Source organism: Rattus norvegicus, chromosome 10 (genome assembly GCF_021556685.1).
Source record: "Rattus norvegicus strain SHRSP/BbbUtx chromosome 10, alternate assembly SHRSP_T2T, whole genome shotgun sequence".
Taxonomy (NCBI): Eukaryota; Metazoa; Chordata; class Mammalia; order Rodentia; family Muridae; genus Rattus; species Rattus norvegicus.
The window spans coordinates 94,689,670-94,712,000 of NC_141543.1; the positions used below are offsets into that span (position 1 = coordinate 94,689,670).

The 22,331-nt window shown below is 45.5% G+C and overlaps 1 protein-coding gene across 5 annotated transcripts in view; it reads right to left on the reverse strand.

Moving 5' to 3' along the window:
- Positions 1 to 769: 769 nt before the first annotated feature.
- Lrrc37a (leucine rich repeat containing 37A) overlaps positions 770 to 22,331 on the reverse strand; it is a 41,933-nt gene continuing 20,371 nt past the window's right edge. For 2 of the 5 annotated variants that reach the window (XM_087575039.1, XM_087575037.1), the window contains exons 6-14: positions 16,043 to 16,114; positions 14,093 to 14,167; positions 11,178 to 11,305; positions 6,963 to 8,713; positions 6,099 to 6,203; positions 2,649 to 2,698; positions 1,819 to 1,852; positions 1,600 to 1,745; positions 770 to 1,521 (exon numbers count right to left, since the gene is read on the reverse strand). In XM_087575039.1, coding sequence (XP_087431165.1) covers positions 1,446 to 1,521; positions 1,600 to 1,745; positions 1,819 to 1,852; positions 2,649 to 2,698; positions 6,099 to 6,203; positions 6,963 to 8,713; positions 11,178 to 11,305; positions 14,093 to 14,167; positions 16,043 to 16,114 — 2,437 coding nt within the window. In that variant the 3' untranslated portion in view covers positions 770 to 1,445. The other 3 variants (XM_087575040.1, XM_087575042.1, XM_087575041.1) reach the window with 3 other exon arrangements.

The window sequence follows — 22,331 nt, forward strand, 5'->3', positions numbered from 1 at the left end:
ACAGAGTCAGAGACAGCCCCCACCCTGCTCCCATTGTTAGGGGACCCACATGAAAAGCAAGCTGCACATCTGCTACAAGTGGGTAGGGATCTAGGTCCAACTCCTGCATGCTCTTTGGTTGATGGTTCAGTCTCTGTGAGCCCCCATGGGCCCAGGTTAGTTGACTCTATAGGTCTTCTTGTGGTGGCCCTTGACCCCTCCAGCTTCCTCAATTCTATCCCCTACTCTTCCACAAGGCTCCCCGAGCTCCACCTGGCATTTGGCTGTGGGTTTCCATCACCTGCTCAATGAAGTTTCTCAGGAGGCAGTTACTCTAGGTTCCTGTCTGCAAGCATAGCAGAGGATCATTAATAGTATCGGGGGTTGGCTTTCTCCCATGGGATGGGTCTCCAGTTGGGCCAGTCATTGGGTTAGCCATTCCCTCAGTAAACAAGAATTCTTAACAGAGAAATCTGGAATGGTTGAGAAACACCTAAAGAAATGTTCATCACCCTTAGTCATCAGGGAAATGCAAATCAAAAAACTCCTGCACCCGTAATGGCTGTAGAATGGCTAAGAGTAACAGCAAGTGACAGCACATGCCGGCGGGGATGTGGAGCAGGAGGAACACCCCTCCACTGCCGGGGGGAGTGAACAGCTGTACAACCACCGTGGAGATGAATTTGGCACTTTCTTAGAAAAGGGAATAGTTCTACCTCAAGACCCAGTTATACCACTCCTGGGTGTAGACCCAAAAGATGCTCCACCATCCCACAGACACTTGCTCAAATACGTTCATAACAGCTTTATTCAAAATAACCAGAAACTAGCAACAACCTAGATGTCCCTCAACTGACCCCACAGACCCCAGAAGCTGAGTAATAAGGGGGCCCCAGGGAGGATGCTCAAATCTTACTCAGAAGGGAAAAATAAATAGTTACCAGAGGTGGAGGGAGGGACCTGGGTGGGAGAGGGGGCGAGGAGGGGGACGGTGATGAGGTGTGTGGGAGAAGGCTGGGAGTGAGCATGGCCATTGACAGGTGGTGAGGTGGGGGCAGGGGGTGGTGAGGTGGAGCTGGGGGCGCATCTCTGGTTGGAGACCTGGGATGGCGGAGACTACAGGGAGTCTATGGGAGTGACCCTAGCTGAGATTCCTACAGAGACTGAAGTAGTCACCTCATGTAGCCAGTCAGGAATTCCAGTAGGAGGGTGACATCAACCCACCCACAACACCTTCAACTCAAAATCTGTCCTGCCCGCAGGATGCGCAGGGATAAAGGTGGAGAATGAAGCTTTTATTCACTTGGATTCTGGATCAAACTCAGGTCCCAAGGCTTGAACGACACCTCCCTTCCTGCGATGAGCCATCTGACTGGCCCACACTCTCAATTTTCATTTACTTGAGTGCAAAAGTCTTCGACACTCACAAATCTACAAAAAATAATTTATTAATAACTGATAGCAGATCATTCTGACGGTCCGACAGTTTCATTCTCTTCTGTGGACGGTTTTGCCACCTCCAAGGCTTCTTTCTTGACATCCCTGGAAGAACAACACCAAGGCTTTCAAACTTGGAAATGAGCAACTTGCCTTTAGCTCCTCATTGAGCTAGACATTTACCCTGGTACATCCTTGTTGAAAATCTCCTCCTCTCCAGAGGACTCCTTGTCCTGTAGGTCCTGGGCCATGTTTTTCTTTCGGGTGTCATGCAGAGGCCTATACATGTCCCTAAGCCACAGTGGGCACCTTATCCAGAAAAACCCATCCTAGGAAACAGAGGGGAGACATTAGTTCTGCTTGCCCTGCCGTCTCTTCCACAGCACCCTGTCTCAAGCTTACCTGCATCTCGGTCCTGCAGTAGTATTTCTTACTCCTTGGAAGAAAACACAGAAGTCAGTGATTGTGTGTGTGTGTGTGTATGTCTCCTGGGAGACATCTTGGCTCTTCCCATAACAAAAATCACCCAGCCCTGGGACTTGAGAATAAGTCCATGCATGCCTGGCTTCTAGGAACTTTTGTTCTAAGGGCCCCACAACACTTCTGGGGAGATGTTTGTCTATGGGTTGTCCTGGAGCACAGCCAAAGCAACAGAATGACTAGAGCCTTACTTATTCCTTTGAGCAAACCATCCCAGGCAGGAGCATTTTGCTCTCCAGAACCTTTCCCATTGGTGCCTTTAGATCAACTCTCATAGATTTTCTGAGGGGAGGGAGGGGGTGCTCCTGTCTGCCTAGCTCCAGACACAATGCTCAAGTCCACAGCTCAACTCATAAACTCAGAGAATTTCGCCCTGCAGACTTCCTCTGATGAGTGAGTTGAGAGGACAATTTAAAGGACGTGGCTAGTTGGGCATGATGGATCATATCTAATTCCAGTATCTGGCAAGTTTAAACTATGTTTGAGCCTAGCCTTGGCTACCTAGTGAATCCCTGATGTTACCAACAGTAGGACAGGCAAGCCCAACCTCCTTTCTTTAAAGAAATGGCGACACTGGAGGCCTTCTTGCTAGGCCTAGGTATGCCTGCTATTTTGGGGAGCTAGGCAAGGCACCAGGAGAGAATGTTCTTCCTGAGTTTCCCCTCTGTCAAATGAGGGAATTAAATAAGAGGAGGCCCAAGCTCTCCTCAGACTCTCAGCTTGTTGTGGAACGACTGCAACCTTATATTTACCTTAAGAACTTTTCTTCATCTCCCTCTTTTGCTGCTCTATGAGAATAAACCTGTTTTTGGAGGAAAACACTATGGTTATTATGTCAGTGACTCCGGTCTTCACGTTGACATACAGTCGTCCTTTCTCTGACATCTGCTATGCTAGTCTTCTCTCCCATAATACCTTGCTCCAGGCTTCCCATGAGGCTGCCACTTAGTGTGTATAGTGTATTGACTGTTTTATGTAAAATGCAACATGTCCTAATAAAAACTCTTAAAAGTCAAAGTAAGAAACTTTTAACTTCCTCAGAGTATCTTCTGGAAGAGCAAAAGCAGAGTGCCTCTTATCACAGCTACAAGATATCTGTCTCTTGGGGAAGTCCTGATGTGCGACAGGGAAAATAAACACAGTATTGAGGAGAAAGGAACAAAAACATTGTTAGTAACTGTAAACAATGGACACCAAAAGTCCAAGACAACCAACTAACATTTCACTAGATTGTGAGGATTCAAAACTGTTGGCATCAATATAGATCAACATACCAACCCCATGGATTTCCCAGTACAAACCAGAAACTGTAAGATCCCATTTTTATGGTAGCTACGAAGACGGACAGAGTGTCTCAGAGTAAATGTAACTTAAAATGAGTAAGTTCTCTAATTAAAAACTCCATTCTTCTGGAGAACATGGCGAGCCGGCCTAGGCCACAGAACGAGCTTCTGTCTCGAAACAACAAAAAAGAAAAAACAAAAAACCCAAACCAAACTAAAACAAGGGAAGCTTAAGGGATTTATCTCAGTGGTAGAGTGCTTTCCCAAGGCCTGGGTTTAATCCCAAAGAGAAGCGGGGAGGGGAAGAAAGAAGAGGAGGCAGCAGGAGTGGCAGTTTTAGAAGGGTATCAGTTGTCAAAGTAGAACTGTAAATACCATGTCAGTTTATGAAATGGAATCTTCTCCCCACTTTCTCCATATGTGCATGTGTACGCTGCGTATATGTGGTGAATGGTGTGTTTTCACGTGTGTGGGTACATAAGCATATGTGTGAATGCTTTCGGATGCGTGAAGTTGATGTTGGAGATCTAGACAGCTTGTCCATCTTAACCACAGACTCAGGGTTAATCCAACCCAGAGCTCACCGATCTGACTAGTCTCATGATTCAGCTGGTTCTTGGAAAATTCCTTTTCTGTCTTTGGGAGTGGGAATTACAGGTGGCTGCTGTGCCCTCATGCCCGGCTGGAATTTCCCTAGGTCCTGAGAATTGGAACCAAAGTCTCCATGTTTGTGTGGAAAGTGCTTTAACCACTGACAATCCTTATATTTCTTCTTCTTCTTCTTCTTCTTCTTCTTCTTCTTCTTCTTCTTCTTCTTCTTCTTCTTCTTCTTCTTCTTCTTCTTCTCCTTCTCCTTCTCCTTCTCCTTCTCCTTCTCCTTCTCCTCCTTCTCCTCCTTCTCCTCCTTCTCCTCCTTCTCCTCCTTCTCCTCCTTCTCCTCCTTCTCCTCCTTCTCCTCCTTCTCCTCCTTCTCCTCCTTCTCCTCCTTCTCCTCCTTCTCCTCCTTCTCCTCCTTCTCCTCCTTCTCCTCTTCCTTTTCCTCCTCCCCCTCCTCCCTTTTTTAAACAAAATTAAGACAAGCTTGACATTTGGTAGGGAAACTTTAAGAATAGCTACACAATGTGTAGAAAAGCAGATTGGATACTAGTAGCTTGCCTTAGCAAAATTACAACTATGATTTAGCAGTGTGATTCTTGTACTTCTACAGGGACCACAGCAGGATCTAGGTCCAGATAGAGTTGGGATCTTAGATCAGTGAAGAAAGAACTCATCATTCAATAAAAATTATTTCAAACCTAGATATTCTTGTGTGTGTGTGTGTGTTATCCAGATTCAACAATACCAAAAAGTGAAATAAGTTCTAGGAAGATTAAAAGGTATAAGAGGCTGGGGAGACAGGGTTAAGAGCAATAATCTCTCTCCCAGAGGACCCGGGTTCAATTCTCAGCGTGCTCACAGTAGCTAAAAATGGAGACTCCAGTTCCTGGGGATCTGATAGTCTTGGCCTCCACATGCACCAGGCATGAACATGGTGTACAGACATACATGCTGGCAAAACAGTATGTGTGTATCTGCGGGCTGCTGGACATGCTAGCACATGCCTCTGATTCTGAAGCAGGCCAGCCTGGGTGAGTTTCAGAGTAACCTGGGGCTACATGAGACATTGTCTCAAAGGAACGAGAGAGAGAGAGAGAGAGAGAGAGAGAGAGAGAGAGAGAGAGAGAGAGAGAAGAGATGTACAAATGACAAAATTGTATTAGGAATGTGCTAGAAATATCAGCAAAGTGTCTGAGGGGATCCCACCATGTCTTCCTGTGTCTGAGGGCACCAGGCACATAGTGATTGTTTTATGGCATGTTACTCTGAATTGAAACATTTCTTCTAGGAGGGAAAAGGAAGAGTCTCTGGTGGTAAACGGGAGGTGGCAAAAGGCTTCACATCTGGAGAAATGGAAGATCCGCCAGGGCCCCACCCAACAGTATAAAAGGGATGAAGTTGCTGGAATTTGAGACTCTGAGTCAAAACCTGTTGACATTCAACTGTGGCGGATGGTGGCTGACTCTGGCGCTGTACACAAACTACATGGAAAGCTCTGCAGGCATAGGGAGCCCCAGAATTTCAGGATTTGGGGAGTTGTTACCCATGTTGGAATAGCATTTCTGATGATGCAGCTCTTTTCGAGTTATCCTGGCTTCTTGTAAGCAACTCCTCACCCATACTCCTGTAAATAATATCCTAGTAAATAAAAACTCACTGGTTCACCAAATTGGTGCAGTTGTTTTCTTTGGTCTGTCTTGGACTTCCTTCTCAAGGTGAGTAACTGTGTGTATGCATGCGTATGCTTTGTGTGTGTGTGTGTGTGTGTGTGTGTGTGTGTGTGGCTTCCCCAGGAAAAGTATCCCACAACAGTAGTACACAGACATATATGTATGAAAGCAAAACACCCATACACATAACATTTTTTTAAAAAGTATAAATGCAGGCACAAGGATAAACTGTACACACAACGAAAGAGCAACCCAGACTGTATTGAAATCCCCCAGAAGGTCACAACCACCAGAGAGTGTGGAGGGTGCCGTCTGTGCGCTGGCCAGTGGACATCCTCCCAGGGGTTTGTAAACCGACCCCGTGCTGATCTTTGTTTTCCAGGCTTAAAGCTGAGCCTGTCCTCACTGAGAGAGAACTCATCATTGCTCCAGAGTGTCTCATGTCAACCACTCCTCTGACACCAAATCAGAATGTTACCTAAGGACCTGAGCCTGAGGAGATGTGCATCACACACAGAATGCCTGCACACACGGGGACATCACTTGTACACAGAGGGGTAAGAGGCTCTGGCTTCCAGTGTCCAGGTTCTAAGTCTACTGTGCAGACAGGGCACACTCTGGACCCACGGGCACACCATGCTGCTGTCCTTACCTCAATGAGACAGAAAGCGATAATCAAAACGGTCACGACGACGGTCACAGATATTGCCAAGATGACTTTGTTGTTGTAGCCATATCCCGGAACTGCTTTGGTGAGCTGAAAAGTACAAGATAAATGGACAGACGGACATTTCTGTTATCAAATCATAAAGGAAGGCAAAGGCTGATGGTTTAACATCCCTTCCTGAGCTTGCGTGGTAACTGGCACTCAACGAAGTGAAGGCGTCTGCCTCGAGTTTGACTCCAACTTCTGCTACGAAGTGGGCAGGCCATTTGGACTGTACAGTGAGGCTGATGCAAAGAACTGAGGTCTGAGGATGTCCCTCAGTGGTTAACCCTTTGCTTAGTTTGTACTAGGCCTTGGTTTTGATCTACAATGAATAACAAAACGATACGACAACCCCCCCCCCCAATTCTTTCAGGTTTCTTCAGATTTCTAAAAGCCCATACTGAATCCAATGTGTAACGTGCACATTATTACACATTTTACTATGTTCTGTGTTTTAGGCTTGCTTCTGTGTCTAAACTTAGACACACAGTAGGAGTTAGGTGTGGTAGCAAACACCTGTTTTCCCAGCATTGGGATATAGAGGCAGGTGGATATCGCTTGAGTGTCATCACTTGGGGCTGATTTACACAGGGGATTCCAAGAATCTAGGGCTATATACAGAGACCCTGTCTTCAAGACAAAACAAAAAACAAAACCCAATAAAAGTATACAGAAGCTCAGTGGGAATCGCTGTCTTGGCTGGGCTAGAGTTATGAGGCTAGCAGAAGATCTGGAGTGGGAGCCCCAAGTCATTTCTGCTGAACTGATTGGGGAGACTGAGGCCCCCTGTCCCGGTGCTGTCCTCACCTGACTTGGTTCCAGACCCTTCTGTTCACCTTGCGCTTCTGTGCTCTCGTTGATGTAGGTCTCGGTTTTCCACTGGTCTGTATCCCAGTCAGTCCTGGACAACTTGAAATCTTGCTGCTCACTGAGAAGCTTCATCAGGAGGCCTGTTCTGGAGATGAGCTTGGCACAGGCCAGTTGTACACGAGTGTCAGAGCAGTCCATCTTCAAAGTCCTGATAACGTGGGAGATGAGCCTTCTCACATCGTTGTTGGGGATGAGGGGCCGCAGTTGCTGGTTTAGATGGGATTCAAACTGTTCTCCTGGTGACATGAGCGATGGGTGAGCAGCTTCTGTGGAAGGAGCATGCGTATCAGACCCCACAGTGAAGTCTGACTGTGGCTTGCTGGTTTGCTGAACGGTTGGAACTAAGCTGGATGTAGACACAATAGAACCTGTAGTAGGTTTCTCACGAGGTTTATTTTCTGATTTAATTTCTGCAGGCACAGTGACGGTTAGTTTGAGAATATTTTCTTTAACATTATCTGTTGCCGCCTGATTTTCTTCCAGAGGCTTTTCTGTAGAAGGCTGTGAAGCCGTATATGATTCTGAAAAGGGCCTTTCTGGGTAACTCAGGTTGCCTAAAGATGACAAGACCCCTTGTGCAGGGGAATTTACCAGGCTCCTCACTGCAGACGATGCTGCCACCGGCCTCTTTGCAATCAACTGGAAATGAGATTTTTTCTTCCTAAGGTTTCCACGTCTCTCTTCAGGTTGTAAATTTGGGTTAGAACCCTTTGCTCTCTTCACATTAGCATTTGCACTTTCTAAAACAAAAATGGTGTAAGACAAGTCTTTCCGTCTGTCTAGGAACTCAGGTAGCGATTTTGGAGCAGGAGCCTTGTCCACCAGGGCCGGTCCTAGGGAGGAAGAGAGTTCCTTCCCATGATCCTTTGCGAGTAAGGGCTCTGAAGGGAAGGAATTTTCCACTAACACCCTGGGCTTCTGCTCCAGATGGAGCTGCTGCAGCTCCACTGAGGCTGGGCTGCCTGTCCTTGGCGCTGTTCTCCACAGGTGTCTGTCCTTGGCGCTGTTCTCCACAGGTGTCTGGGCGCTCTGCTTGCTCCCCAGGCTCTTGACTCTCACCTCCTTGAAGTGCCTCTTCCTTAAGCTTCCTGTCCCCTCGGGGGCCCTGTTCATGCTGAGGAGCCGTCTCTCTGCCTTCTCGATCTCTGCAAGACTGTCTTCCTCTGCCCGGGCAGGTTCCCACCTCTTTTCAAATATTCCTCGTTTGAATTTGGGATCTAAATGGCTCGCCGGCTGCACAAGCATGGCGGTTTTCTCTTTCTCTCTCACATCATCAATTTCTGCATCTAGCAGATTTTCTAGAAAATAAAGCTTATTCACTTTATTTTTGTTAGGCGACTTAGGTACTGATTTAAGAGTAAGGCTCTTTGTGTCGTTTTGGAAGGGTCCCAGTGGATTATCTCCATTCTGTATATTAGAAAACAAGAGTTTAATGAATGGTAGCAATGTTGACACCACATCTTCCAGATTCCCCTCCGAGAAATACGGTAATATGTAATTGAGGGCACTAATAACATCACTTTCATCGTTAAAGTCAAGCTGCTCATTCATGAGGCCTGAAGAGCTAGGATCATTTCTGTCTGAGTGGACCCTTTCTGGTTCAATAGTGAGCTCGGCTCTGGTATTCTCCTTCCGGGCCAGCAACACCTTCATGAATGTTCCTTCTGGGTTCCTTATAGATGCTGTAGCTGTCAAAGAACAAGAGATTACTTTTGGTCAGAGAATACTGGCAGCCCCTTCCCCAGCCTGCAACCATTCACCCCTATCGAATAAATTAGGGGCCAGCAAATACTGGATGGAATGACCGCTAGTGGAGAGAAAAAGAAACCCATGCTGTAAACCATGGGAAAAACAAAAGGAGAGGACCGGATGGGCCAAGTGCCCATTTCAAGCTTTCTGCGTCGTGCACACTGTACAGAGGGACCGTAGAGAGCTGCTCTTGCTCTGTCCTTGGGACACAGCCAGGGTTGGAATGCAGAGGCTAAGTTGTCGATAGGGCTTTGAACTGGGTTCCTTTTGCCTCAAGCTCCTGAGTAGGTGACGTTACAGCCCTGTGCCGCCGCACTCAGCTTACAAAGACAAATTCAAAATCCTACGATACCAGGTGTGGAAGCATAAAACCTTTGATCCCAGTCAAAAATGTCAGAGACAGGAGGATCTCTAACGACTTCCATGCCAGCCTGATCTGCCCGGCGAGTCCTAGGCCAGCCAAGCCTGTAGAGTGAGAATATACCTCAAAAACCAAACATCAAGCAAGATCTCGAGTAGAAGAACTTGGGCCAGTCTACGCTTGTCGCTTGTCGTATTAGGAGAGGCGGGCAGGCCCTCGCTACTTACAAAACCAAGAGCTCTCAGATTTTAAAGAAAAAGACATCACAGTGTTAAAAACAATGCAACAGGAAACAAAACAAAACCATTTTCCACCTGCCCCCTAAGTCAGGAGTATTTGAGACCTGATGTAGATAAAGCCAGCCTCAGACTGCCATGCATGATACATGTGTGTGATCACGGAAGCAAGGGGCCAAGCGCAGTGTACGGCTCAGAGTGTGAACACTGGTTACTGCTCCCCGTCCCCTTTCGTCTGGTGCTATTTTTGTGTATAGAACAGCTTTTATGTTCATATCTTTTTTTTTTTCTTTTGGTTTTTTAAGACAGGGTTTCTCTGTGTAGCCCTGGCTGTTCTAGAACTCACTCCAGAGACCAAGCTGGCCTCAAATTCACAGAGATCCGCCTGCCCCCCAAGTGCTGGGATTAAAGGCCTGTGCCACCACCTCCTGGCTAATGTGTACATCCTTTTAAAAGATTCATTTTATATGTCTGAGTGTTTTGCCTGTATTTCTGCATCTCTTACCTACCCGGCCTGCAGAGGCCATGAAGAGGTGTTGGATCCCCTGATCCAACCATGATCCAACCTGTGAGCTACCATGTGGGTCCTGGGAACTGAACCCCAGCCCTCTGAAAGAGCAGCAAGTACTTTTAACCACTAAGTTAGCTCTCTACCTTCATGTATGTATACACATACACACATACATATACACACATCATGCACATATAGACATTATATGTATAGTATATATGGCTACACACACATATATAGGATAAGTACATATAGTGTATATGCAGTGTAGAGTATGTATGGAGTATGTATATAGTGTCTGTATGTGCATGATGTGTGTATATAAATAAATGAATACATATACATACATAGGTACTATACATGTACGTCTTTATATATACACACACACATACTCTATTTAGTGTCTGTATGTGCACGATGTGTGCAGGTACATGTGTGTGATGGTTTGAGTGTGGAGATCAGAGGGCAACTCTGTGGAGTTTATTCTCTCCTTCCACCTTTCTGTGGGTTCCAGGGATTGAGCCTTGGTCACCAGGCATGTGTGGCAGGCATCTTGAGCCCCTGAGCCATCTCTCTGGCCTATAGGAAAGCCATGTTTTAAATAATGAAATAATTTCCCAATTTCCGATTTCCAATAAGAGCCCAATTTCCACAAGAAAGTAATTCAGAAGTTTAGGGAGTTTTATTCTGAATGAACGGGTGGAAGCGAACAAGTGTATCATTAGTTTAAACTTTAGGGACCTCAGAGAAGGGGGTGCTGGCGGCAGAGAGATGGTAAGAGTCAGAGGACCAGCCAGCCAGCTGTGAGACTTGTGTCTTTCTAGGAGTGACAGGAAAGTTACACCCGTGATACTTCAAATATGGTCACCTAGGTAAAACCTGAACAGGGTCTCCACCAATAGACATGTTAAGGGGCAACTACCAGAGGTCACTCCCAGACAGAGAACTACAGTTGATCCATGACTGCTGAGAGCGGGAGAATTAGCCTCTCCCAGGGATGAACCTCCAAACTGGTTACCAGAGACAAAGTGGTCAGCTCCGAATCATACACACAAGTAACACCAAACAGACCCAGAGAGTTGTATGATATATTTATGTGTTTATCTGTATATGGAACAATAATAAAGAGAAAGGGTCAGTTTGAGAGGGAGTGAGGGGGATATGGGAGAGAATGGAAGGAGGAAAGAAGGCAGAAAGGGAATTAATTTTAATTAAAATAAGAATAATTTAAAAATATATTTACCAGTTTAAAATTACATGTCAAAATTAACTCATTTATCAGCCAAGAGACTCACGACAATGTGTGGTGTTTGTCCATCCAGTGTAACATCCAGTGTTACAATGCAGTTTGATTGTCTTGCAGATAACCTCAATATCAACTTTAAATTCGCAGAGGCAGCAGGCCATGTTGCTAGGTAAGATCCTATAAATCGAATGACAGAGAGAACTGGTTACTGGAAATGGGTTACTGAGGTGTAGAAGAGGCAGCCCAAGGCCCCACAGGGTTGCAGAGGAAGGAGTACTTGGGGCATGTGGCATGGGCAGCTGGGTCTCGGAGACTCAATGCAAATTGCTGCTGATATTGAATTATTTGCTTTTTTGGAGCTGAGGACCAAACCCAGGGCCTTGCGCTTGCACTGAGCTAAATCCCCAACCCCTCATTTTGTATTATTTGCTTTTTTTTTTTTTTGCTGCTGATATTGAAAATGGTCATGGGGGGTGGCAGGGATGCTCTATAGGTGGGTAAGTGTCAGGGTGGTTGTGTATGCCTAAAACAAAGATGTCGGAAGCAGAACTAGGTGACACTGATCCATAGAAGCATCTCTCCTGAGCTCAAAGGTGTCATCTGGGTTCGTCATGCACAGCAAGAAGGGCCTGAGTAAGCCTCCAACCTATGGGCAATTTTCTCTATTCCTGTCAATAGAATATTAGAAATCATGTGAGGCCTTAAACAGCCTACTTTAATCCATACTTTATGGTTAAATGGCAACATGGATCACATCAGCCAAATCTGGATTATTTTTGTTTCTTGCAGCTCTTCGGTATAGTGTTTGTAGCAGTGCAAAGCCCTGGGTTTGATCTTAATATCACACACTCACAAACATACACATATACCACAGGCGCGTGAACACGGACACGCAGACACATGGCCCCTCCCTCATGGACAGATGGAATTGCGGAGATAAACACCACAGTGAAACACAACATAATTGTACGAAGAATCTACAAGTTGGTAATGGCGCTCAAAAGAAAAAGCAGGGTAGTTTTCCTACGGAATACAGCCACTAAATGGGTTTGTTTCAACCACCAAGTGATACTTGCTTCAGACAAGGCTATCACGGGTTCACGGTTTGGTGAATGATGCCTGAGGGGAGAATGCATGGTGTGGTAGCAGTGGGGCCATTAAGGGAACACCTTTCCTTCTGACCAAGACGATGGGATCTCGGGTCTAGGGCACTGGAGACAACATTTGGTCCCTGTTTAAGGGACCACCTCTGAAAAGGATGGGCCCACCCTACAAGAAGGGAGATACAATTTGAGCCATGCTAAAGAGACAGGAATAATTTCCCCTTTAATGGAACACTGTGTTTCCTCCCCAGAATTCCTGTCTGCTCTGCCGTAGTTTTGGCCTCTCCATGCCCTGAGTCCTGGCTATGAAAGGTGCGATTTTTACCGTCCTCCTGTTCTGTCTCCTTCTTCTAGATGTCGAGCACAGCCCACTGTGCTTTTTCTAGTCTTCTGAGTCTTTTTACTCTTTCCCCTGTGTCCCCTGTGATGCTGTCTACTCCCCTTGGCTACATGGCTGCTTGTAGTGGCATGGCTTTCCCTTTCCTTTCATCTGATGTTCCGGGGTAGCTGCAGCTTACTCTGTCTACTCTAATTCACCTGGAGGTCCTTTTGGGTCCATTCCTAAATGTTTTCATTAGAGACTAAGAAGCCCCAAAGGGACCCCAGTTTCCCTGATAAAATGGAGTGATGTAGTGTTTCGAGTGGAGCTTCCCCAAACTCCCATGAAGTACCACATGTGAACCTAACCAGAAGAACATCAATATACCACCGTTGGGAGATCAGACTTGAACGGATAGGGCCCCTGAAATCCCAGTGAGGAGGCCCGTATCGGATGTTTGACCTGACCTATTCCTGAGGAAACAAAATAAAGCCAGATTGAAATGAAAATGTGTAAAACAAACAAAAAAATTCAGTAAGAAGCCTGACTGGAAGGTCACAAGTTCAAAGCTACAACCCAGGCTCCAGGAGGAGACCCTGCATCACAAGAACACAGACATATTCAACGCGGGCCCTGCCTTAAAGGAAGCACACAGTAAGAGTTTTGTTTTTGTTTTTTGTCATGACTAGACAGTCCAGAACAGACCACCAGCTACTAAAGAGTTAATACGACAAGGACACAGATGCCACTTCAGATGAGCTGGCAGAAAGGCAGAGCTCTTTTGTATTCCAGACTGGCTAGGAAATACCTGTGTAGCTGAAGCTGACGGTGACTTTGGAGGACAAGTGTTCGTCACTGTACCTGGTTTATACTGAACCCAGGGGATCATGCATGCTAGGCAAACACTATTCACAGAGCCACCTCCCCCAAATCCAGCTGAATGCCTTTAAAAGACTGCTTTGTCATGCACTGTTGGCAAGAGACGCTAAAGATCATGGCCAGTGGGAGAAGGCAGATCCAAAAGGCCATATGCCATGGGATGTCATTTGTGAGATGTTCTAGGAGAGGGAAAACTATAGGGCTAGAAATAAGGGTTGTGGAACCCTGGGCTGGTGCAAAGGGGCAGGAGGGGCCTTTGGGACGTGACAAGCAGTCTACACCAGTAATGTTAGGGGACTAACTGTGAAAACTGATCAACCCATGTGCTTGAATTTATTGCATGAAAATCATACCCCAGTAACTCAGACTCAAGAAATAAGGCAAACCTCAAAACATCTAAAATATGAGAAACTGTAAAGAAATCTAGGGCTGGCAGGATGGCTCAGCAGATATAAAGTCCCCTGCCACACAAACAGGTTTGATCCCTGGAACCCAGAGTACAAGGAGAGCGCCAATCCCTAAAGCTGTCCGTTGACCTCCATACTTACACGGTGGGATTCATGCCTATACACACACACACACACACACACACACACACACACACACACACACACACACAGTTTTTAAACCAAAGTGAAATTATTCTAAGAAGATAAACCTTACAGATGTTCCAGCTCCAGAGTCATCATGAGGATGTTCTCAACTGTTGTCAGTTGCACCTGTGTGGCCCCCAGGTCCCTGAAGGAGAAAGCCGGACTACATGAGGAACCGTCTCACCACACGTGTATTAGCATTCAGACACATAACAGAGGTAAACAATAAAAATAAAATCTCTTTGCCACAAAAGATTATTTCACGGAGCTCCTTTGGAAAAGAGAAGTTTGCCTTTTCTTGTAACTTTTGTAACTCTTTAGTAGCTGGTGGTCTGTTCTGGACTGTCTAGTCATGACAGAAAACAAAACCAAAACTCTTACTGTGTGCTTCCTTTAAGGCAGGGCCCGCGTTGAATATGTCTGTGTTCTTTTTTTTTTTTTTTAAAGATTTATTTATTATATATGAGTACACTGTAGCTGTCTTCAGATACACCAGAAGAGAGTATCAGATCTCATTACAGATGGCTGTGAGCCACCATGTAGTTGCTGGGAATTGAACTCATGACCTCTGGAAGAGCAGTCGGGTGCTCTTAACCGCTGAGCCATCTCTCCAGCCCATGTCTGTGTTCTTGTTGAACCTGTCTTTATTGTCTCTCGCCTCTCATATATTGGATTCTCCCTACTATAGCTACCACTCCATGTTCTTATTTTTCACTTAAATTTCAAATCTTTAATGCCCCTTTATTTAAAATTGTCTTTCTGTATACACTATATTAAAGACACGGGAAGCTGGAGTATTTTAATTTCTGAGACAGGGTTTTTCTGTGTAGCCCTGGCTGGCCTGATACTCCCTATGTAAACCCAGGATGGGGCTGGAGAGATGGCTCAGCGGTTAAGAGCACTGACTGCTCTTCCAGAGGTCCTGAGTTCAAATCCCAGCAACCACATGGTGGCTCACAACCATCTGTAATGAGATCTGATGCCCTCTTCTGGTGTATCTGAAGACAGCTACAGTGTATTTATATATAATAAATAAATAAATCTTAAAAAAAAAAACCCAGGATGGCCTTAAATTTACAGTGACCCGTCTGCTTCTGCTTCCTGTTGGGACTAATGGTAGGCACTACAACATAGAGTCTTTTGTTTATTTTATTGGTTTTTTTTTCCTTTTTTTTTTTCCGGAGCTGGGGACTGAACCCAGGGCCTTGCGGTTGCTAAGCAAGCGCTCTACCACTGAGCCAAATCCCCAACCCTCTTTTGTTTATTTTAAAAATACTTATTTATTATTATTATTTATTATCTGAGTGTGCGTTCAGGTGCCTGTTGAGGTCGATCTGGAGTTCCAGATGGTATGAGTCACCTGATGTGTGTGCCAAGAACTGAACCTAGGTCCTCTACCAGAGCCACTGAGCCATCTGTCCAACTTCCTTTCCTTCCTTTTAAAAAAAAGACTCGGTGTGTGTGTGTGTGTGTGTGTGTGTGTGTGTGTGTGTGTGTGTGTACATGTGCCACAGTGGCTATGTGGAGGTCAGAGGACAAATAGTGAGAGCTCGTTCTTGAACTTGGGTCCTCAGGCTTGGTGGCAAGCCCCTTTATTTGCTGAGCTATCTTGTCAGGCTCCTACTTTTTTTTTTTTTTTTTTTTTTTTTTTGGAGCTGGGGACCGAACCCAGGGCCTTGCGCTTCCTAGGTAAGCTCTCTACCACTGAGCTAAATCCCCAGCCCCAGGCTCCTACTTTTATTTCTTTAATTTTAATTTTAATTTTTAAAACATTGTCTCGGTGCAGCGCTGGCTGGTCTGTAACTCACAGAGAGGCCCCACGTCTGCCCTCCAACTGCTGGGATTAAGAGCACACACCTCCTCTTCAGGCTCACCGCCCTGTTCTCGGTGAGGTTTTTTTTTTTTTTTTTTAACAATAGAGTTGAAACTAAAATAATTTTTTAAAATTAAGACGAAATACTATCTTGATGAAAATTTAAAAAAAAAGAACAGAGACCGTCCTAGGAACCCAAATACTTACAGATATTTTAACGTTGGCAACTTAAAAAGGAAAGGATCTTCGACAACTGTCAGAGGGTTACGGTTGAGGATCCTGGAAAAGCAATGAGAGTCACATTACACAAATTCAATCTGCTTCATAGCACTCCAAAGTCTACATTCATTCCATTGGCATGAAATATACATACATGTGCATACACAATCATATATATGTAATTTTTTTCTTTTTACCTATGACCACCTATAAACCACCCTCAGAATCCATGAACATTCTTCCTTTGAAGACTGTCCACGTCTACGGAAAATAAAAGAGAAAGAAATAGAGAAAAAGAACAAAAGGCAGAATACAAAGGAAGGAAATGCTAAGAGCTTCTAGGTCAAAAATCTAGCAAACACACTGGTGGTAAAGCTCTTACTGTGTAGGAAAGGCTTTATTTTGGTTTGTTTGGGGATTAATTAATTAAGTGTGCGTGCGTGCGTGTGTGTCCCCGTCCTCTCTGTATATCTCTAGCTGTCCTGGAACTTGTTCTGTGGATCGAGATGTCCTGGAACACAGAGATCCTCCTGTCTCTGCCTGAGTGCTGGGATAAGAGGGGGTGCTCCACCATACCTGGCCAGGAAAGGCTATTTTCAATGTCTCCCATAATTCAAGATGCTTGTCCTTTCTTAGAAATCTAAAACACTTTGTAGTTAGTTCACTAAACCAGGAAAAATAATAGGACAGTTTCTCTGGCTTTGGAGGAAAAGTAAGACTGTTAAGAGTAGCCACAGTCCAGCTCCTGTCACAGCCAGGCTCTGGTCTCAGCGGGACGCCAGCCACAGCTGGGCTCTACCACACAGTCTCACTTGTGGTCTTGATCGTCATCACAGCCTGAGCAAGCCTGTGCATGTGCCGGGCTTCCGGCCATGAGCTCAGGAGGACAAAGACTGTGCCTTATATTCACCATCACTCCTGTGTCTGGAAGGGCGCCTGAATCGAGCGTGGTGTTTAACAAGGGCTATGGGATAAGTCGGCAACATTGTTTATACGCCAATAAAATTAATAAATTCTCTATCCCCCCTCTCTTGACAGAGGGCCTTGTTTAGTTGCCCAGGCTGACAAACAAAAACAAAATAAAATAGGAGAATTGAAGTGAAACAGGAAAAAAAAAACATTTTAGGTTTAGTCTGTTCCCACGTCAGTATAGGTCACATTAATAATTACCTCAGCACCCAAGCACTGTGATTTTTCTATGTTTAACCTGACTGTTAGTGCTAGGGTAATCCATACTCCGTTTTCTTTAAAAGCATTTATTTTAAATTAAGTGTATATGTGTGTATGGAGCAGGGGCAGGCGTACTTGTGAGGCCAGTGTCTGAGGAGTCCACAAGAGGGAGCCAGAGCCTGTGGAACTTTCCTGCCCTCAGCAGGCCCAAGATGTACTCTTTAGCACTGAGCCATCTCTCCAACCACTCCCACCCCCTCCCCCACCCCACTTTCCAGATGAGGAAGCCAAGGCACACAAGGTTTGTATAACTTGTCCCCGTTTGCTAAGGGCACACAAGAAAAGCAAAATTGGGATTTGAGGCTAGTTCTGATTACAAAGCTTATGTTTAACCCATGGGGAAAGGGGATTTAACACACAGCCTTTTCCTTTTCCTTATATTTGGCAGTGATGGGGATTGAACCTAGGACTTTGTGTACAGTTGGTGCATGTTCTCAGTAAGCTACAGCTCACGCAATGTATTGTGGTCACATTCTTTCTAGAAAACGTCTACAAACACAATTTCCTGGGCTGCCCAGTTGGCAGAAATGGCAGCTAGCAGGTAGGGGACCTCCTGTTAACTTGACAACTATATTTCAGTCCCTGAGCCCAGTTGTCTTCCACAGTTATACAAGGTACATGCAAAGTAATAAGTAAAGGTTGAAATATACATTTTAAGAGTATATTAATTGTAAACAATAATGGGTTTGAAATAACTTCTTTAAAAAAAAAAAAAGGAAAGAAGTTTCATTAGTCCAGGCTAGCCTCAACCTTGAACTCACTATACAGCTCAGGATTGACCGTGTTACTCTGATCTTCCGGACTTTACCTCCCTGTGCTGGGGTTATACACTGTCACGAGTGGCTTAGAAGTTAACCGTTTGAACCTCGTGTGCTCATTGGAGAATGCCGCTGTAAGAATTTTGGTATCCTTTCATTCCCTTTCCTTAATTTCCCGTGATTAACATTTAATTAGCCCATTGTCATTGAGACTTTAGAGAGTTAAAACTATGACAACACGCTGATAGCAATGAGAACAGTTGAGTGAGGACATCAGAGTTCATCCGGCATAAAGCAATGAATTACTGAACTGTGGAAAGTTAGCCAAAGGCTTGCCACACTCCGGAATCATTTATTCAAGAAAATCAACTCCATTTCTGTAAGAATGATAGGATTTGTGTTGTTTTAACTTCACCTAAATGATTCCTCATCTTAGATCAGTGGCAACCTTAAAAACCAAACCAAACCAAACCAAACCAAACCAAGCCAAGCCAAGCCAAGCCAAACCAAGCCAAGCCAAACCAAACCAAACCAAACCAAACCAAACCAAACCAAGCCAAACCACACAGCCTAGCTGTGAGAAGGAACAGACTGGAGCTGTAGCTCTGTCAAAGCCTCAATCCTAGGCTATCGTGGCCCCTAGTGAGACCACACTTGTGACCTTACCGAGCATTCACTCTCTAGTCTAGAAACTTCCCCAGAAGGCGGTTTTGGAAAACAACCACAGGCAGTGATATGAGCACAGTTGGGATAGCAAAAAGCCCATGCGATCGACTGACAGGAACGCAGAGGAGTAACATGTCCACCGGAACTGTGAGGTGCTCATGTATGTGCTTGGAAAACCGAAGACCACAAGCCACTCGCCTGAGTGTTTGGAAGGCCATGCACACGTGTATGCTTTAGCACAGGTAGAAAACAACCAAGACTACCAGAGGAAGTTCACCCCGGCTGACCTTGCAGTTCTGCACAGGTAGAAGGGGGCTAAGGCTGCCTCCAAAAACACCCACACTAGAATCCTAAAGGCAGGCATCTTCCTTAGAGAAAGATGGTCAGAGAAATAGGCAGTGACCCAGACCCTGTTCCAAAGTGCAAGAAGAATGTGAGGAGAGAAGAAATCCTTTCTTTTCCTCATCTATAAGTTCCAGGAGCCGTCGAGCGTGCCTCCCCACTCGAAGCTCCACAAGTGTAGGGGTCTGTGTTCTACCAGTAGGTCCTAAGAAATCAACAATGGTGAGCCTGCTTCTGCACCATAGTTCTGAGAGTCACAGTATTTTAAACTAGCCACGAGGAAGACAGCCATGAAGAACAGGCAAAAGTGACTTGAGCCAGCAGGATCTGGGTTCAGACTCTGGTTCTGGAACTTCCGAGTGATGTGACTTGTATAGGACAGCCTCAAACCTGAACTCATTCAGTGGGAAAAACTACGAATTCCCTCACCGGGCAGTCCAGGATTCAAAGGCATCTAGAAGGGGGATGACCAGAAGAGGCAGCTCAGTACTAGGGACTTTGTATGGACAATAAACCAGGGGTAGGAGCCCCGGGGACGCCAGATAATAGTGTGCCCAGGAGTTCTACAGGTATGGATTTCTTAGAAGGGAATGTAGCTCTCTGCCCCACAGGTCCTGTCACAAGGACAAGCAACTTCATGATAAAACACGAAGCCCAGAAGGCTGAGCTGACCGGCCCGGGAGACACTTCTCAGTGGTCCTGCCACTTGTTAGTGATGTGAACAGAGACAAGGTAGCCAAGGTCTCTCTCGGTTTCAACGTCTTCAGTCACAAAGTGTGGCTGAGAGTAGTGTGATGGAAAGAGCAGCGAAGGCCAGCCACGTGCTTCACTGTGGGCTACATGCTAGCTCGCACTTGCTTCAAGCAGTACCTGGAACAGAGCAAGCACCTCATAGACTCGGGTAATAAAGAGTGGTTACAGGCAGAGGGAGAGCTACCGGAATGACAAGAGGAGGAGCCTTCTCACACCAGTGGGAAGAGTTGGATGCATGCAGCGGAGAAAGGAGAGGTGTCATAAATGTTGGAGGTGACCCTCTCAAGACTGCCGGGTGACTACAAATTAAGCATCCCACCTAACTCATTCCACAGGACAGACTGGAATTGATCTTCTTTAATGTTTGTGCCTTTCCCACTGTGAGCAGCAGATGCCAGGATCCTGTCTGAAACAGTCTGAGCCAAAGTGAGGACCACTAGGTCCTGAAGGTAGCAAACCTTTTTAAAAAAATATATTCATTTTTTAAGATTTATTATTTATGCGTATGAGTAGCTGCCTGCACATCTGTATGTGTACCACATGTGTGTCTTCTACCTTCGAAGTCAGAAGAGTATATTGGGCCCTGGAACTACAGTTACAGATGGCTGAGAGCCACCATGTGGGTATTAGGAATCGAACTCAGGTCCTTTGCAAGAGCAACGGGTGCTTTTTTTTTTTTTTTTTGGTTCTTTTTTTCGGAGCTGGGGACCGAACCCAGGACCTTGCGCTTCCTAGGTAAGCGCTCTACCACTGAGCTAAATCCCCAGCCCCGCAACGGGTGCTTTTAACCTCTGAGCTATCTCTTCAGTCCCAAAAGCAAAATTTTGGACATAAATAGTTTCCTATAGGAAACCAATGCTAGGGGACCAGAAAGAAGCACTGGGGTATTTCTGGGGTCATGAGTCAATTTATGGCCATTTACCCCATGAATATTCTTAATAGTGGGCAGATACTTCAGTGGGGATAAAACTTGGATTTTCCTTTCACTTCCTTTCAGGCTTATACTCTTTTTCTTTTCTTTCTTTTCTTTTTTTTTCTTTTCAGAGCTGGGGACTGAACCCAGGGCCTTGCGCTTGCTAGGCAAGCGCTCTACCACTGAGCTAAATCCCCAACCCTCAGGGTTATACTCTTGACATAACCAGAGCCAAACTGTCCTGTGAATGTGTTTAGTCTGAATAATGTGTAGATCTTCTGCCAAGTGAAGACTTCTGGGGAGTATGAGTAGAAGCAATGAATGTTTAGCAGCTAGTGACGAAAGAATTTAAAACAACAAGCCATCAGTCCGGACTTGCTTAGGGAAATGAAGGAGAAGCAGTTTAAAGTCGGGGGTGGGGGAATACATTTACCATTTAGATTATCAACCACTATTGGGTTTTTTGTTAACATTTTTCACATGAATGAGGAAAGATGCCTGCTACCAATCAAACAATGGGATGTACTTAATGAGCTTTTGGTGTGTGTTTGACCTGGATTTCAGATCCAAGAGCATCTGCCCTAGGGTCCTGCCAACATGTAGCATCTGTGTTGGTCAGTAAGGTGGAGGCTGTACTCAAGGAGGTACCTGGAACCAGAGGTGACAATGGATCTTGAGGAGCCTGATCCTTAACTAATTTGGGACCTTTGTACAAAACTTTTGTAATGCAGGGAGATAGAACTTCAACTTAAAAAGACTCCAGGAATCACGTACTAGGTGTCACAGAATTCCTCTTCTCTCCCTTGTCAACTTGCCTCTGGAAAAGGTGCCTGAAGCTTGTGTCCCACTATAGTTCGTGCCTGCTGCCAGGACCTCTGAAGCCATGCACACTGCCAGAACCCAGCCCAAACACAGAAATCAGCACCTAGGTCTATAATCTCCCTAAACCCAGATGCCTAGACACCAGTGTAAGGACACAACCACAGCAAAGGCCACATGTCACCACCAGAACCCAGTTATTCTACCACAGCAAGCCCTGAGTATTCCAACACAGCTGAAGCACAAGAAGACGACCTTAAGCCGAACTCTATGAAGCCAATAGAGGACCTTAAAGAGGAAACGAACCCCTTAAAGAAATCAAGGAAAAGAAACAAAAATAGGAGGAAATGAATAATAACCCCAAAGAAAGCCAAGGAAAAACCCAAAGGGTTGAATGAAACAAAACTGTTCAAGACCCGAAAATGAAAATGGAAGCCATAAAGAGAACACAAACTGACCAAACTCTGGAAATGGAAAATCTAGGTAGTGAATGGGAGTTACAGAGGCAAGCATCTCCCACAGAATACAGTGGAAGAGAACTGCTCAGGATTCCTGTTCTCGCCTTTGGAAAGATTCAAGAAGCTATGATGACCTATCATGGGAAATGTTTCTTGAAGAAAACTGTTTATTACAAAGAGTTGGGTGGTGGATCCTGACACAGGAGTCCAGCTCCCTGCACACACTAAGTAGGCTGTGTTCAATGAGTTCTCACTATCCTGAATAGGTCAGCCTTGAACTCTTGGGCTCAAGACATCCTCCTGCCCCAGCCTCTGAGTAGCTGGACCTGCCAGCACAC